Source organism: Theropithecus gelada, chromosome 13, assembly GCF_003255815.1.
Source record: "Theropithecus gelada isolate Dixy chromosome 13, Tgel_1.0, whole genome shotgun sequence".
NCBI lineage: Eukaryota > Metazoa > Chordata > Mammalia > Primates > Cercopithecidae > Theropithecus > Theropithecus gelada.
Window position 1 is genome coordinate 59,773,319 of NC_037681.1, and position 19,831 is coordinate 59,793,149.

Below are 19,831 nucleotides of genomic sequence, written 5' to 3' on the forward strand. Positions count from 1 at the left end.
GCGGAGCAAGATGGCCGAATAGGAACAGCTCCAGTCTCCAACTCCCAGCGCGAGCGACACAGAAGACCGGTGATTTCTGCATTTTCAACTGAGACTCCACCTCTGGGGACAGCGCACAGCTACACAACAACAACAACAACAACAACAACAAAAAAAAGCAGCAGAAACCTCTGCAGACGCAAACGACTCTGTCTGACAGCTTTGAAGAGAGCAGTGGATCTCCCAACACGGAGGTTGAGATCTGAGAAGGGACAGACTGTCTGCTCAAGCGGGTCCCTGACCCCTGAGTAGCCTAACTGGGAGACATCCCCCACTAGGGGCAGTCTGACACCCCACACCTCACAGGGTGGAGTACACCCCTGAGAGGAAGCTTCCAAAGCAAGAATCAGACAGGTACACTTGCTGTTCAGAAATATTCTATCTTCTGCAGCCTCTGCTGCTGTTACCCAGGCAAACAGGGTCTGGAGTGGACCTCAAGCAATCTCCAACAGACCTACAGCTGAGGGTCCTGACTGTTAGAAGGAAAACTATCAAACAGGAAGGACACCTACACCAAAACCCCATCAGTACATCACCATCATCAAAGACCAGAGGCAGATAAAACCACAAAGATGGGGAAAAAGCAGGGCAGAAAAGCTGGAAATTCAAAAAACAAGAGCGCATCTCCCCCGGCAAAGGAGCGCAGCTCATCGCCAGCAACGGATCAAAGCTGGACGGAGAATGACTTTGACGAGATGAGAGAAGAAGGCTTCAGTCCATCAAATTTCTCAGAGCTAAAGGAGGAATTACGTACCCAGCGCAAAGAAACTAAAAATCTTGAAAAAAAAGTGGAAGAATTGACGGCTAGAGTAATTAATGCAGAGAAGGTCATAAACGAAATGAAAGAGATGAAAACCATGACACGAGAAATACGTGACAAATGCACAAGCTTCAGTAACCGACTCGATCAACTGGAAGAAAGAGTATCAGCGATTGAGGATCAAATGAATGAAATGAAGCGAGAAGAGAAACCAAAAGAAAAAAGAAGAAAAAGAAATGAACAAAGCCTGCAAGAAGTATGGGATTATGTTAAAAGACCAAATCTACGTCTGATTGGGGTGCCTGAAAGTGAGGGAGAAAATGGAACCAAGTTGGAAAACACTCTTCAGGATATCATCCAGGAGAACTTCCCCAACCTAGTAGGGCAGGCCAACATTCAAATCCAGGAAATACAGAGAACGCCACAAAGATACTCCTCGAGAAGAGCAACTCCAAGACACATAATTGCCAGATTCACCAAAGTTGAAATGAAGGAAAAAATCTTAAGGGCAGCCAGAGAGAAAGGTTGGGTTACCCACAAAGGGAAGCCCATCAGACTCACAGCAGATCTCTCGGCAGAAACCCTACAAGCCAGAAGAGAGTGGGGGCCAATATTCAACATTCTTAAAGAAAAGAATTTTCAACCCAGAATTTCATATCCAGCCAAACTAAGTTTCATAAGTGAAGGAGAAATAAAATCCTTTACAGATAAGCAAATGCTTAGAGATTTTGTCACCACTAGGCCTGCCTTACAAGAGACCCTGAAGGAAGCACTCAACATGGAAAGGAACAACCGGTACCAGCCATTGCAAAAACATGCCAAAATGTAAAGACCATCGAGGCTAGGAAGAAACTGCATCAACTAACGAGCAAAATAACCAGTTAATATCATAATGGCAGGATCAAGTTCACACATAACAATCTTAACCTTAAATGTAAATGGACTAAATGCTCCAATGAAAAGACACAGACTGGCAAACTGGATAAAGAGTCAAGACCCATCAGTCTGCTGTATTCAGGAGACCCATCTCACACGCAGAGACATACATAGGCTCAAAATAAAGGGATGGAGGAAGATTTACCAAGCAAATGGAGAACAAAAAAAAGCAGGGGTTGCAATCCTAGTCTCTGATAAAACAGACTTTAAACCATCAAAGATCAAAAGAGACAAAGAAGGCCATTACATAATGGTAAAGGGATCAATTCAACAGGAAGAGCTAACTATCCTAAATATATATGCACCCAATACAGGAGCACCCAGATTCATAAAGCAAGTCCTTAGAGACTTACAAAGAGACTTAGACTCCCATACAATAATAATGGGAGACTTCAACACTCCACTGTCAACATTAGACAGATCAACAAGACAGAAAGTTAACAAGGATATCCAGGAATTGAACTCATCTCTGCAGCAAGCAGACCTAATAGACATCTATAGAACTCTCCACCCCAAATCAACAGAATATACATTCTTCTCAGCACCACATCGTACTTACTCCAAAATTGACCATATAATTGGAAGTAAAGCACTCCTCAGCAAATGTACAAGAACAGAAATTATAACAAACTGTCTCTCAGACCACAGTGCAATCAAACTAGAACTCAGGACTAAGAAACTCAATCAAAACCGCTCAACTACATGGAAACTGAACAACCTGCTCCTGAATGACTACTGGGTACATAATGAAATGAAGGCAGAAATAAAGATGTTCTTTGAAACCAATGAGAACAAAGATACAACATACCAGAATCTCTGGGACACATTTAAAGCAGTGTGTAGAGGGAAATTTATAGCACTAAATGCCCACAAGAGAAAGCAGGAAAGATCAAAAATTGACACTCTAACATCGCAATTAAAAGAACTAGAGAAGCAAGACCAAACACATTCGAAAGCTAGCAGAAGGCTAGAAATAACTAAGATCAGAGCAGAACTGAAGGAGATAGAGACACAAAAAACCCTCCAAAAAATCAATGAATCCAGGAGTTGGTTTTTTGAAAAGATCAACAAAATTGACAGACCACTAGCAAGACTAATAAAGAAGAAAAGAGAGAAGAATCAAATCGACGCAATTAAAAATGATAAAGGGGATATCACCACCGACCCCACAGAAATACAAACTACCATCAGAGAATACTATAAACACCTCTACGCAAATAAACTGGAAAACCTAGAAGAAATGGATAATTTCCTGGACACTTACACTCTTCCAAGACTAAACCAGGAAGAAGTTGAATCCCTGAATAGACCAATAGTAGGCTCTGAAATTGAGGCAATAATTAATAGCCTACCAACCAAAAAAAGTCCAGGACCAGATGGATTCACAGCTGAATTCTACCAGAGGTATAAGGAGGAGTTGATACCATTCCTTCTGAAACTATTCCAATCAATAGAAAAAGAGGGAATCCTCCCTAACTCATTTTATGAGGCCAACATCATCCTGATACCAAAGCCTGGCAGAGACACAACAAAAAAAGAGAATTTTAGACCAATATCCCTGATGAACATCGATGCAAAAATCCTCAATAAAATACTGGCAAACCGGATTCAACAACACATCAAAAAGCTTATCCACCATGATCAAGTGGGCTTCATCCCTGGGATGCAAGGCTGGTTCAACATTCGCAAATCAATAAACATAATCCAGCATATAAACAGAACCAAAGACAAGAACCACATGATTATTTCAATAGATGCAGAAAAGGCTTTTGACAAAATTCAACAGCCCTTCATGCTAAAAACGCTCAATAAATTCGGTATTGATGGAACGTACCTCAAAATAATAAGAGCTATTTATGACAAACCCACAGCCAATATCATACTGAATGGGCAAAAACTGGAAAAATTCCCTTTGAAAACTGGCACAAGACAGGGATGCCCTCTCTCACCACTCCTATTCAACATAGTGTTGGAAGTTCTGGCTAGGGCAATTAGGCAAGAGAAAGAAATCAGGGGTATTCAGTTAGGAAAAGAAGAAGTCAAATTGTCCCTGTTTGCAGATGACATGATTGTATATTTAGAAAACCCCATTGTCTCAGCCCAAAATCTCCTTAAGCTGATAAGCAACTTCAGCAAAGTCTCAGGATACAAAATTAATGTGCAAAAATCACAAGCAATCTTATACACCAGTAACAGACAAACAGAGAGCCAAATCAGGAATGAACTTCCATTCACAATTGCTTCAAAGAGAATAAAATACCTAGGAATCCAACTTACAAGGGATGTAAAGGACCTCTTCAAGGAGAACTACAAACCACTGCTCAGTGAAATAAAAGAGGACACAAACAAATGGAAGAACATACCATGCTCATGGATAGGAAGAATCAATATCGTGAAAATGGCCATACTGCCCAAGGTAATTTATAGATTCAATGCCATCCCCATCAAGCTACCAATGAGTTTCTTCACAGAATTGGAAAAAACTGCTTTAAAGTTCATATGGAACCAAAAAAGAGCCCGCATCTCCAAGACAATCCTAAGTCAAAAGAACAAAGCTGGAGGCATCACGCTACCTGACTTCAAACTATACTACAAGGCTACAGTAACCAAAACAGCATGGTACTGGTACCAAAACAGAGATATAGACCAATGGAACAGAACAGAGCCCTCAGAAATAATACCACACATCTACAGCCATCTGATCTTTGACAAACCTGACAAAAACAAGAAATGGGGAAAGGATTCCCTATTGAATAAATGGTGCTGGGAAAATTGGCTAGCCATAAGTAGAAAGCTGAAACTGGATCCTTTCCTTACACCTTATACGAAAATTAATTCAAGATGGATTAGAGACTTAAATGTTAGACCTAATACCATAAAAATCCTAGAGGAAAACCTAGGTAGTACCATTCAGGACATAGGCATGGGCAAAGACTTCATGTCTAAAACACCAAAAGCAACGGCAGCAAAAGCTAAAATTGACAAATGGGATCTAATTAAACTAAAGAGCTTCTGCACAGCAAAAGAAACTACCATCAGAGTGAACAGGCAACCTACAGAATGGGAGAAAACTTTTGCAATCTACTCATCTGACAAAGGGCTAATATCCAGAACCTACAAAGAACTCAAACAAATTTACAAGAAAAAAACAAACAACCCCATCAAAAAGTGGGCAAAGGATATGAACAGACATTTCTCCAAAGAAGACATTCATACAGCCAACAGACATATGAAAAAATGCTCATCATCACTGGCCATCAGAGAAATGCAAATCAAAACCACAATGAGATACCATCTCACACCAGTTAGAATGGCGATCATTAAAAAGTCAGGAAACAACAGGTGCTGGAGAGGATGTGGAGAAATAGGAACACTTTTACACTGTTGGTGGGATTGTAAACTAGTTCAACCATTATGGAAAACAGTATGGCGATTCCTCAAGGATCTAGAACTAGATGTACCATATGACCCAGCCATCCCATTACTGGGGATATACCCAAAGGATTATAAATTATGCTGCTATAAAGACACATGCACACGTATGTTTATTGCAGCACTGTTCACAATAGCAAAGACTTGGAATCAACCCAAATGTCCATCAGTGACAGACTGGATTAAGAAAATGTGGCACATATACACCATGGAATACTATGCAGCCATAAAAAAGGATGAGTTTGCGTCCTTTGTAGGGACATGGATGCAGCTGGAAACCATCATTCTTAGCAAACTATCACAAGAACAGAAAACCAAACACCGCATGTTCTCACTCATAGGTGGGAACTGAACAATGAGATCACTTGGACTCAGGAAGGGGAACATCACACACCGGGGCCTATCATGGGGAGGGGGGAGAGGGGAGGGATTGCATTGGGAGTTATACCTGTTATACCTGATGTAAATGACGAGTTGATGGGTGCAGCAGACCAACATGGCACAAGTATACATATGTAACAAACCTGCACGTTATGCACATGTACCCTACAACTTAAAGTATAATAATAAAAAAATAATAATAATAAAAATAAAAAATAAAAATTAAAATTAAAAAAAATAATTAAAAAAAAATAATAAAAAAAAAACCCTAAAAAATTAGCCTGTGTGGTAGTGCACACCTGTTAATCCCAGCTAGTAGTGAGGCTGAGGCAGGAGGATTGCTTGAGCCCAGGAGTTGGGGCTGCAGTGAGCTATGATCACATCACTATACTCCAGCCTGGGTGACAGGGTGAGATCCTGTCTCTAAAAGAAAAGAAAAAAAAAAAAAATCCCCAAAAAGAAAAAAAGTTAAATAAAATAGTTCTAATTTTGGACATTTTTAATCTCCCAACTTTCTGTTCTCTCACCAGACCTGATTTAAAGACTTTTTTTTTTAGCAGCTCCTGATCTATTCTTGAGGTTACATAGGCATAAACCATAGCTGTATAAAACTCACGAAAATGAGTTCCTAAAATCAAAACAATACAACAAAACTATTCTTCCCATAAACTCAATTTTGACATATATTGTACCTCTCCCTTATCCCTTGTAAATTTATCAATCATGTCTAAAGTCTTATCCACCCTAAAATCTCATGCAGTCACCCATTCCTTCCCTCTGCCTGTAACTCAAGTATGGCTGTCATAACAGTAATATGTCTTCTTACCAGCAGGGTCTCTCTCCCATCTGCCTGTGTACACTGAATCTTCTTACAGTTATACTCTGATTATATTACTAACCTGTAAAAACAAACAAAACCCCACTGTCTACACGGTAAAATTTAAACCTTTGAGCTAGTTTTATTTTTATTTTTATTTTTTTTGAGATGGAGTTTTGCTCTGTCACCCAGGCTAGAGTGCAGTGGCGTGATCTTGGCTCACTGCAACCTCCATCTCCCGGGTTCGAGCGATTCTCCTGCCTCAGTCTCTCAAGTAGCTAGGAACACAGGTGCGTGCCACCAAGCCAGGCTGGTCTTGAACTCCTGACCTCAGGTGATCTGCCCACCTTGGCCTCCCAAAGTGCTGGGATTACAGGTGTGAGCCACTGCAGTTGGCTGCTTTGGGCTAGTATTTAAGGCCCTCCATAAACTTATCATCAGTTTTCCACTTCTTATATCCCACCATGCCCACAGAGAGCATACCGCTCTAGACAAATGAAACTACGACTTCCCAAACAGGCCTAGTACTTCCATACTACCTTTGCTTTTATCTATCCTCATGTGGAATACCCTCCGTTCTCTTATTCTACTAGCAAAATCCTAGCCAGTCTTGAAGGCTCATCTGAAGTTTTACTTCCTTAACCATCCCAAGGGAAATGGAATTCACAGCCTCTATGGAACCCACCAAGTATAAGTTAGGACATATCAGCCACTCTGCACTATGTGTGTCCTTTCACATAGCATCCTACCTAGATATTCCCAGACCAGAGTATTTCAGAGTAAACAGTCAAAGGCGGATCTTCAGTGACCCAGGAATTAAGTCTTTCTAGGCACAGCCATCACCGTTCCTTACAGCCAGCACCACCACCTACATATGCACACACACTCTGTTCAATGGGTGATTCTCCGTAGTTAGGCTGTGACTTACATAAACACTCTAGTTTTCATACTGGATAACAAGTTCCTTGAAGGAAGGAACTATATCTCTGTATCTTCCTTCTAACTAAATTAAGTGCTAAATAAACATCCTTGAAGCCAAATCACTGGTCATATACAGAGGACTGAGAATAAGAAATACATTGCAGACAAACAAAACAAAAAGTTCTTTATCCGTTGCTTTTTTATTTTGGAGCATTATTACCATTCAATGTGTAAATATCCAATCTGTCCAGTCCAGTCAGCCTCAAGTCATAGGATGATTCCAATATATTTAAGAGTGGCTAAGCAATCCATGATTAATCTTTGAAGAATAATTATCACGAATGATGTAACAACTATTCATGATGGCAATAAACACAAGGCAGCACTGAAAAAGCACACGGTGGCAAGGGATCCACAAAAGCACGCAAGGGAGATGGGAAAAGGCACCAGATAAATCATATCCCCAATGTTTCGTCGCTCTATCATGAAAGATAAGGAGGCAGAAAGCACCTCTACTAACTCTCAGGAAAGAAAAACACTAATGTCAAAGGCTGGCAGGAGAGAATATTCCATAACATTTAACTTTGGAGGTTCATGAAAAAATAGTAGAATAACGTCTTATTGTTACTTTTTCACACTTTTAAAATTTGGCTTTACAATTTAATGCATGTTGCTCTCACTGAAACAAAGTATAATACCTTATTTTCTCACTACAAGTTTCTCTGTTTATCAATCTCAGTAGTTTTCATTGTGTTGGAAAAGGAATAAGTTTCCCCATTTAGAAGAGTTTTTCCTATGAGTTTCTACCTAATGAATCACTGTTATCTGTCTGCATCTGTATCATATTAACTAGTACTGCAAACAATACCACAAATGAGTACAAGCAACTTTTAAATTCTGACTTTAAATCCCAAAAAGAAATTCCAGATCTATAACTTATTTATATAACAACACCTTATCAGAACTTGAAAATAAAGAACTTATCAGAACTTGAAAATAAAGCCCCAAAGCATATATATATATATATACACACATATACATACACGTTCTATTCTACTAGCAAGCTCTGCCATAGCTTTCATCTTGATCCATTTTTAATTATTTTTATTCAAATAAGTCTCAAGAATTGGCAGTGTTCCAGCTGGATCAGCCACAGACTGTAGGAACAAACCTGTCATCTGACAAATTCACGTTTACTGACCCATTGCAATGAGGAAAACCACACGCCAGATAAATCTTAGGGCATCTCACCCAAGGAAAATACAGAGTTTTTGTAATACTTTAAATAAAATGGAATTGAGATGAAATTTAAATGAAGTGGTGTTTTGACAGGCTTAGAGCAAAGGAGAGCTGTATGTAAACGGGCTGACTTCAGGATTGGATTACAAAGTGAACCCAAGGTTCTTTTTCCTTATAAGTAACAAAGTTATGATGGATGTGAACACTGTGTCTCTTACCTGAAGCTCTGCCATCTGGGGCGTAAATCAAGACTCGTTCTCTATGTCAAAGTGACTTGGATTCTCCAGGAAAGAGTGGAATGTTAAACTCTTGCTGCTACAGGTTGAATTTCCCTAATTCAAAAATCTGATATACACAATGCTCCAAAATCCAAAACTTTTTGAGCGCTGATGTGACGCAAATGAACTAAATTCTGCAATCAAAAAACAGAGTGGCTGAAAGCATAAGAAAACAAGGCCCAATGATCTGTTGCCTACAAGAAACACACTTCACCTATGAAGATACACAGACTAAAATAAAGGGATGGAAAGAGATACTCCACGCCAATGGAAACAAGAAAAGAACAGGAATAGCTATATTTATATCAGAAAAAATAGATTTCAAAACAAAAACTGTAAGAAGATCTAAGAAGGTCACTCTCTCTCTATATATATATATATCTCCTCTCTCTCTATATATAATATATATTTATATATACACACACACATCTGTCTATATATAGATCCTCTTGCTGAATTAACCCCTTTTACACATATAATATATATTAGATATGTTTATATATTAAATTTTTTGTAGAGCATTCAGACAAGAGCAAGAAATAAACGGGCATCCAAATTGGAAAGAAAGCAGTCAAATTATCCTTGTTTGCAGACTATATGATCTTACATTTGGAAAAATCTGAAGACTCCACCAAAAAACTACTAAACTGACAAATTCAGTAAAGCTGCAGGATACAAAATAAATAAATATACAGAAAAAAGTATCACTTTCGAATAACAAAAGTGAACAGTCTGAAAAAGAAATCAAGAAAGAAATTCCATTTACAATAGCTACAAATAAAATAAAATACCTAGGAATTAACCAAAGAAAGGAAAGATCTCTATAATGAAAACATAAAACACTAATGTAAGAAATTGAAGAAGCCACACACAAAATACAGAAAGATATTCCACGTTCATGGACTGGAAGAATCAATATTGTTAAAATGTCCATACTTCCCAAAAGAATCTAAGGATTTAATGCAATTCCTATCAAAATATGAATGACGGTCTTCACAAAAATGAAAAAACTACTCTAAAATTTTTATGCACCCACAAAAGACCCAAAATAGCCAAAGCTATCCTAAGCAAAAAAAAAAAAAAAAAAAAAGAAAGAAAGAAACTGTAGGAATCACATTACCTGACTTCAAATTATACTACAGAGCTATGGTAACCAAAACAGCATGCTGCTGGAAAAACAGACACATAGATCAGTGAACAGAATAGAGAACCCAGAAATAAACCCAGACACGTACAGTGAATGCATTTTCAACAAAGATACCAAGAATATACATTGGAGAAAGGACAGTCTCTTCAATAAACAGTGCTGAGAAAATTGGATATCCATATGCAGAAGACTGAAACTAGACCCCTTCCTCTTACCATATACAAAAATCAAACTAAAATGGATTAAAGACATAAATCTAAGACCTCAAACTATGGAACTACTACAAGAAAACATTGGGGAAAATCTCTATGACATTGGTGTGGGCAAAGATTTCTTGAGCAATATCCTACAGGCACTGGCAACCAAGCAAAAATGGACAAATGGGATCACATCAAATTAATAAGCTTCTGCACAGCAAAAGAATCAATCAACAAAGAGAAGAGACAACCCCACGAATGGCAGAAAATATGTGCAAACTACTCATCTGACAAAGGATTAACAACTAGATTATGTAAGGAGCTCAAACAACTCCACTGTGGAAAAAAACCCTAATAATTCAATTTTAAAATGGGCAAAAGATTTGAACAGACATTTGTTCAAAGACATAAAAATGGCAAACAGCTATATGAAAAGGTGCTCAACATCAATGATCATCAGAGAAATGCAAATCAAAACTATCCACGAGATATTATCTCCCCTTATTCAAAATGCCTTTTATCAAAAAGACAGGCAATAAATGCTGGTGAGAATGTAGAGAAAAGGGAACCTTCACACACTGTCGGTAGGAATGTAAATTAATACACCTACTATGGAGAACAGTTTGGAGGTTCCTCCAAAAACTAAAAACAGAACTACCACACAATCATGCAATTCCACTCCTAGGTATATACCCAAAAGAAAGGAAATGAGCATAGCAAAGAGAGATCTGCACACCCATGTTTACTGCTGTACTATTCACAATAACCAAGATTTGGAAGCAACCTAAATGTCCATCAACAGATGAATTAATAAAGAAATGTGGTACATATATACAATGGAGTACTATTCAGCCATTAAAAGGAACGAGATCCTGTCATTTGCAACAACACGGATGGAACAGCAGGTCATTATGTTAAGTGAAATAAGCCAGGCACGGAAAGACAAACATCACACGTTCTCATTTATCTGTGGCAGCTAAAACTCAAAACGATTGAACTTATGGAAATAGAGAGTAGAAGGATGGTTACCATAGGCTGGGAAGCTTACGGGGTTTGTGGGGTGGAAGGGATGTGGAGATGGTTAATTGGTACAAAAATTTAGAAAGAATGAATAAGCCCTAGTATTTGCAAGCACAACAGGGTTACTATAGTAAAAAAAATACATAAATAAATATCCAATTATACATTTAAAAATAATTAGAAGAGTATAACTGGTCTGTTTGAAACACAAGAGATAAATACTTGAGGTGATGGATATCCCATTTACCCTGATGTGATTATTATGCATTGCATGCCTGTATCAGAGTATCTCATGTAACCCAGAAATATATACGCCTACTGTGTATTCAAAAAATTAAAAATGGCTCACATCTGTAATCCCAGCATTTCAGGAAGCCCAGGCAGGTGGATCAATTGATGCCAGGAGTTCGAGGCCACCTGGGCCAACATGATGAAACCTTGTCTCTACTAAAAATACAAAAATTAGCCAGGCATGGTGGTGCATGACTGCAGTCCCAGCTATTCATGAAGATTGTTTGAACCCAGGAGGTGGAGGCTGCAGTGAGCCAAGATCACGCCACTGCCTGGGTGACAGAGCGAGACTCTGTCTCAAAACAATAAAAAAATTATAATTAAAATTAAAAATAAATTAGGCCAGGTGTGATGGTTCATGCTTGTAATCCCAGCACTCTGGGAGGCGGAGGTGCATGGATCACCTAAGGTCAGGAATTCAAGACCAGCCTGGTCAACACGGTGAAACCCTGTCTCTACTAAAAATACAAAAATTAGCCTGGCATGGTGGTGTGCTCCTGAAATCCCAGCTACTCAGGCAGCTGAGACAGGAGAATCGCTTGAACCCAGGAGGCACAGGTTGCAGTAAGGTGAGATCGTGCCACTGCACTTCAGTCTAGGCAACAGAGCAAGACCCCATCACAAATAAATAAATAAATAAACTTTTTAAAATTTAAAGCTGCATGAATAAGATGAGAAGCAAAAGTCAGACACCTTGGAGTAACTCCACATTTAAACAATTTGGTCAAAATGTCTGAGTAAGTTTTTATTTTGCTTCAGGTTCAAATTGCTTATCAGTTGTAAAAAAAGGAAAAAGTAACAAACTATAGATAGAAATTCCTAAAATCCAACATGTTACACTATACTATTTCAGACTTAATTTTTGTTTCCAAAAAGTAGAAGACTGGCCATCAAAACTCTAATATAGGCCAGGCACAGTGGCTCATGCTTGTAATCCTAGTAGTTTGGAAGGCCAAGGTAAGAGGTCGCTTGAGACCAGGTATTCAAGAGCAACCTCGGCAACACAGTGAGACCCCATCTCTACAAAAAATAGAAATTAGCTGGGTGTGGTAGCACACGCCTGCAGTCCTAGCTACTTGGGAGGCTGAGGCAGAAGGATAGTATGAGCCCAGGAGATCAAGACTGCAGTGAGCCACGATCGTACCACTGCATTGCAGCCTGGGCTACAGTGCGACTGTCTCTTAAACACACACACACCCCTCTACCTTAGAAAAATGTGAGCATAACACCACTCGTGAAGTAGTTCCCTCCTCCATACCCCAAATAAAATTGGAGTCTACTCAGTTCTCTAGAGCTATCTAACAATTCACCAAAGAATATATTACATGATGCTACAGGAAGGCAATCAGCAAAATTCGGACTGAGGGGAATTTTACGGGATAAACGATGGAGTTACTTCAACGGAAAGTTACAAGGAAAAAAGATAAAAAGAAATTAAGCAGGAACCTATAGATATAACACAGCAACTATTTGCTAAGTGTAGGTCTTATTAACAGGGAACTGTAATGTTGTTAATGGTTTTAGTTACATATCTTTAATAATTTTATTAAGGCATATGTTTAAATCGGATAGTTCAGCAATTTCAAGTGTATAATTCAACGATATTTTTAGTAAATTTACCAAGTTGTACAACCATCACTAGATTATTCCCGTAAGAACCTTCACGTCCAATAATTGTTAGTCCACCCCTCTGTCCCCAGCTCACCAGATTAACTTTCTGACACCACAGATTTGCCTTTTCTGAACTGTTCACATGAAATCACACAGTATGTAGTTTCGTGTGTCTAGCTCCTTTCACTTAGCACATTTTGGTCACCTATGTTACAGCATGTATCAGCAACTTGTTTTTATTGTTGAATAGTATTCAACTGTATGAACACAACATATTCATTCACCAGTTGATGGGCAGTTAAGATTGTTTCCAATTTTGAGACATATTGTGAATAACGCTACTATAAACATTTGTGCATGACAATCATTGTGTTGGCAGATATGCAAGAGTAGAACTGCTGGGTCATTATGGCAAATTTATGTTGAACACTTTAAGGAAGTCACAAACTGTTTTCCAAAGTGGTTGCATCATTTTACATTTCCACCAGCTGTGTATGAGGGTTCCTGTTTGTGATTATATTTTGAGTATTTATACTTTAGGTATATATACAGAAATACTATGGGCTAACATTATATGATTGAGGGATCAAAATAACTGGTGGCAGGGGGAAATGCGTAGCTGTAATAGATGAAACATATTTATGGTGATAACCCTTGTTTTCTCCAGGTGGTAGAATATGAATGATTTTTATTTTTTTCCTTTTGTATAGTTGTATATTCTACTTTTAATACATTGATCAATATATACACGGCAGTGTTCAAGATTGACAGTGCAAGGCCGGGCGCGGTGGCTCAAGCCTGTAATCCCAGCACTTTGGGAGGCCGAGATGGGCGGATCACGAGGTCAGGAGATCGAGACCAGCCTGGCTAACACAGTGAAACCCCGTCTCTACTAAAAATACAAAAAACTAGCCGGGCGAGGTGGCGGGCGCCTGTAGTCCCAGCTACTCGGGAGGCTGAGGCAGGAGAATGGCATAAACCCGGGAGGCAGAGCTTGCAGTGAGCTGAGATCCGGCCACTGCACTCCCGCCTGGGCGGCAGAGTGAGACTCCGTCTCAAAAAAAAAAAAAAAAAAGATTGACAGTGCAACAACATTTCATGAACAGAAAATAATTGACTTGAACAGTAAGCTTTTTCAAGTTTTTATTTTTTAAGGAAATTTTAAGATGTACAGAATGGGTACTATGTGCCAGGTCCTAAGTTCAGTGCTGGGGGCACAAATTTGATTAAAACTTAGAAACAAAGAAAGGCAAGTCTCTAGAATGACAATATAGCTATGGTCAGCGCTACAGCAGAGCTATTCACTCAGGAGTCATCTTAATTAGACCCAGGGTCAGGGAAGGCTTCCTGAAAGAGAAGGTACTCAGGTGATTTGAGGGAATGATGTATATACAAAATACTTCTCATTAGAACCATTTCATTAAGTAACACAGTCACTTCTTAATGATTAAAAATGAAGGCCCTGCTTTAAATGCCAAATTTCTTTTTGTAGCTAATATTTCAACAACTTCAAATATCCTTCTAAAATTTCTTATAAATTGAAGAGTAGGAGATTTAGAAAAAAGACAAACATCTTGTCTTGTGATGTTTAGAATATAATGACTACATAAAATCTGTAAATATGTATAGCTGGAAAATTTTTTAAATTCATTATATTTCTGTGTGGTTTGATCACAGTCAATCAGTACATCCTTAAATTTTCATTTTAATATCACTTCTAAAAAGCTTATTGATGCTCTAAGTAAGGGGTGAGCAAACTATAGGGAAAGACAGAGAACTGAATATAGAGACGATACACGACCTACAAAGCCTAAAGTATTGGCTATTTGGCCTTTTTTTTTTTTTTTTTTTTTAAAGAAAAAGTTTTTGCATTCTTGCAAAGTCTGTGAATGGATTTCTGTTCATACTAGAACTGAAACTTGTTTTACCAATAAACTCTTATTATCAGCTTGTAACGGAAGAAGTCATCAGAAAGGCACTAATTGCTGTGGAACTTGGTCTAGACACTAGCACAATTATAGACTTGCTTATGGTGGGCAGAAGAAAGGGTGGGAAGGGGTTTCTAAGAGAGAATAAATAAAGAGTGAGTAATTAGCTAAGAAAAATGTGGGTTTTCAGGGAAGTAGGAGGAATTCAAAGAAAACAGTTGAAGCAAACAAAAAATATGGAGTAGTCTTAAGGGGCTTTACAATAAGCTGCTCAATTTGGTAGACAACTGCTGAGATATCAATGAAATACAGAACGTGGAGGCTAGATTGCCCGAGAAAACTGGGAGACTCAGAGACATGAAGCTATTTGCCCAAGTTCACAGACCAAGGGAGTGGGAGACAAACTGAACTACAACTACCCAAATTTCGGTTCTGTTTTTTCCACGACATCACACTGAACCACAAGACGTTAGCCTGGAAATAAACCACTATCAGCTTGTTACAAGTTAGCTCAACTGAGTTCAGAAAGAACAAAGTCTTTTCAGGAGTTCCCCTTCCTCCTTCAATTATCAGTTATTTTTCAGGGAAGAACTGAGCAAGGTGTGTGTATGCAGAACTCGAAGAACTGGAGGAAAGAGCATACAAGCAGCTGTATTTATCCCACAAGATGTTGGGGAAAACAAGAGAATGTTGACCAAACATCATTAAAATAAGCCGTAAGATATCCCATGGCTTTCTAGCAATAAGAAAAAATGAATTTCAAATAATTTACCTGGTTCCAATTTTATTACTTTAATTGCTGCTAATTCACCAGTGTTAACATTCCGTGCCTAAAAGAAAAAAAAGGAAAAAAGGATTATTGCGAAGAAAGTTTTCATAAAAAGTGTATAAAATTTCACTTTAGCTTACTGTTTGTTTTCTGTTACATAAAAATATTTTAAAAGAAATGTAAATGTAATTTATATTTACAAAACAAAGTTTATACTTCACAATAAATTTCAACATTTATGTAAAATTTAATATTGGCAATACTAACAGCTAATATACACTTAGATGTCAGTATGGATGTGCCAGGCACTATTCTAAATGTTTTAATATTAATTCATTTAATCCTCACAACAATCTTATAAAATAGGTAGATATTATTTTCATTTTGCAAGTGAGGAAACTAAAGGACATAGAACTCAAAAGAACTTAACAAGGTCATATAGCCAGTGAGTCGACAGTGCTGGGATTCAAACCCAGGTGGTCTAACTCCAGTCTGAGCCTTTAAGTATTACACTGTTTTGCTATTCACTCAAAGGCTAGTTGAACTAATTGACTAGCCTTACATTTTTTCATTTAAAAGCTTTAGGATATGAAAGGCTAACACAATTGTGTATATAATTATGAAAACAGGCCCCCTGCATCCTTTTAAACACACCTGATGGTACAGTCAAATACATGTAGTTCAATGCAAAACAAATCTATTTTGTAAGCCACATGTTAAAAATCAAATTATATTATTAGATTCCTGGCATTTACAACTGTATAATTATGTATATAAGTATACATAATTATATTATGTGTATTTATGTGTACATATAACACAATAAATATTATATATTATATAATACATGTATAAATAAGCAGAAACTATATTAAAATGGCAGTCTTTGTCAATTTAAAATGTTTTATAATTGGATCAGAACTTTCAATTTGATATTCTAAACTGTTAACTAAAAATAAATTAATTTTCATACCACCAGTGAAGAACAATACATGCCATTGCCTGATCACAGAAAGATCCATTCATGTGACCAAAATTATTCCTAGTTGCAACACTCTCTTATTAATGGATTGGTGAAAATCGGTGAATCACCTGGCAAGAGGTGATAATACCATTAATAGTGGAATTCTTCTAAGAATACTAGGGCACTAAAAATACCAGCCAAGGATCTAAGACACAGTCTTAGATGAGACACAGTCATTGCTGAAAATATAAAATTTAACCATTTAACCCTAAGAAGAACAAAGATATTAAAAGATCTCATATAAATTAATAAAATTTGCAGGGAAAATTCATTTAACAATTGTTCCTTCAAACAAAATCCCCATAACTAATAAACACTCAAGGCAGTACAAAAGAGATTTGAACACTTATTTCAAATTAAACTTAATTTCCATAAAATGGGATAGATGTTTCAAATAGACAGTGCTGGATACTTGCTCCTTTCTCGAGGAAAAAAGATATATAAATGATGAAATAGAAATAAAACCAGAATATCATTCTGGGAGCATTCTGTAAAGGAGGCAGAGTGTATCTGAAAAATATTCAGGTATAATAGTCATAAAGCTTTTCAAGCACCATCACAACTACTTGCCTCTCCTCACACCTTGATATTTTTTCTCTGGTAGGCTTCTCCTTTAGCATCTCCTCCAAATAAGACAACTGCCACCATTTAAAAATCATGCTATGGTTTTTTACTCACTGAGAAGAAATTCAGAGTACAGGTGATTCTACTATGGAAGAGCAGACAAATGTGAACTCAGAAAGCTAGGATGATTATAGCTGAGATTTTTGTTACCAATGACCACAGGAGGGCACACACTCTATTTACAAGCTACACAGTATTTGTCCAAAATGGTTGCTGTACACAATGTACTCTTCTAAAAATAGATTTACGAATAGTTAACACCAGCATATATTTAACAGAAAAATTATGACACTAACTACTGATGAGTGGTTTACCAAGGTCAATATTTACTGTAGGGTTGACTTATGAATACAATGATTTCAAATGGTAAATCAGTCTAGAATTTTCTAAAGGCTAACAGTTTTTAAATTACAGTTTTTTAGGGTTAATTTAAAAAAAATAGAGCTAAAATGATTACTGTTCTTTTGCCTTCTACCATGTTAGAAATATCTTCCAATATGTAATTTATTTGGCAGTATTAAGATATTTCACAAAAAGAAGGGGAAAGAGATAATTAAAAAGCCCTTAAGAAACTTCACTTCTAAGCCTTTCTTTATTAAAAATCCACGTTTATTAATAAAGGGTTTTTAAAGCATTATGATTCACCAAGAACCCTGGTCTTCTGGCTAAAATAAGTTATTATTTTGCTATCTCTAAATTGACAGTAGTCAAGGTTACACACAAAGGTAAATTTAAAAATCAGTATTATCTCTAACATTCTGCAACTGCTATTCTTTTCTCAATCACCCTGAGCAGTTCATTTTTTAAAAAGGAGAGCAAGAATAGAAATTATAAAATATTAACATGTATAAAGTTAAAAATTTTGAATTCAGAATTAGTAACATAAAATGTTCATACTTGTTAAGGGCAGAAAACAGGATAAAATATTCTAAGCAGCTATATCTAGTCTGCTGCAACACTGATCCGACCACCATTCTTCAAACGCTCCCACAGTGATGTTCTCATCATGCTGTTCTCGACTTATAACTCCGCAAGAGTACACATCATTGCTTTAAAGACAAAAATCCAAATTCCCTGTCAGAGTATTTAAAGCTTTCACTAAATACAGCACTTTTTATAAGAGCTTTACTGGGACAGAATCCACATACCATTAAGTACACCCTTTCACGGTGTATGATTCAGTGGTGTTTAGTATATTCAGAGTTATGTAATTATACTAACTAATTTTAGAACATTTTCATCACCTCAAAAAGAAACCCCAGAACCATTCACAGTCACTACCTATTCTTCCACCTCTCAATCCCTGGCAACCACTAATCTACTTTCCATCTCTATGGATTTGACTACTGTAAACATTTCATGTAAATGGGATCAAGTAATACGTGGTCCTTTGTGACTGTGGTTTCTTTCACTTGGTGTAATGTTTTCAGGTTCATTCATGTCTCAAACTCATTTATGTGTTCCTGTCAAACAGTAGTCCATTGTATGGAAATGCCATATTTGGGTTGTTTCCACTTTTTAGCTATTATGAATAATGGTGCTATAAACATCAGCATACACATTTTTGTGTGGACCTGTTTTCAATTTTCCATTTGAATATCTTCTTTGGAGAACTGTCTATTCAATTCTTTGTCCATTTTAAATTCTTTTTAAATTGTTAACTTGTAAGAGTTCTTTATATATATTCTGGATATAAATCCCTTATCAGTCACATGATTTGCAAATATTTTCTCCCATTCTGCAAGATTTCTTTTCATTTTCTTATGGGTATCCTTTGAAACACAAAACTTTTTCATTTTGATGATGTCCAACTTAATTAATTTTTGTTTCTTGTGTTTTTAATGTTGCAGCTAAGAAACCATTTGCCTAACCCAAGGTCACAAATACTTTTTTCCTACTTTCTTTTCTAAGAGTTCTAAGTTATACAGTTTTCTTAAATTTAGGTCTATAATCTACTTTGAGTGAATTTTTATACTGTGTCGGATAGGGCTTCAGTTTCATTATTTTGCCTGTGGATATGAAATTGTGAAATACTACATTTTAATCTGGCCCCCATCTATATTTCTAGTCACTCCCTAACTTGTACTTTATCCTCTGGCCAAACTAAACAACTTGCCATTTCCCAAAGCTATCCACGCTTTTATTCCAGGTCCCTCCCCTGGCCTAACAGACATCCTTTGAAGCTCAGCTTAGGCTACCACCACTTCCCACAAGCCTTTTCCTGACCTTGGTCCCACACCTTACTTCAGTATACACATCCCGCACCACATACTCCCACAGATTCTAGGTAACCTTTCTAAAATGAAAATGGACTGGTGAGGAAAATCCTACAGGTCTAGACTGATCTCTGCTTAGAGGGGCTCTTGGAAAGTACCAACTTTCAAAGCTGTACCAGAATTTAGTTTGATTCAGTGAGC

General features: G+C 37.3%; 1 protein-coding gene across 2 annotated transcripts in view; it reads right to left on the reverse strand.

Moving 5' to 3' along the window:
• MAP4K3 (mitogen-activated protein kinase kinase kinase kinase 3) overlaps positions 1 to 19,831 on the reverse strand; it is a 193,273-nt gene that overhangs the window by 118,329 nt on the left and 55,113 nt on the right. For both annotated transcript variants that reach the window (XM_025354623.1, XM_025354622.1), the window contains exon 2: positions 15,770 to 15,827. In XM_025354623.1, the coding sequence (XP_025210408.1) occupies positions 15,770 to 15,827 (58 nt within the window). The remainder of the gene's footprint in view (positions 1 to 15,769; positions 15,828 to 19,831) is intronic.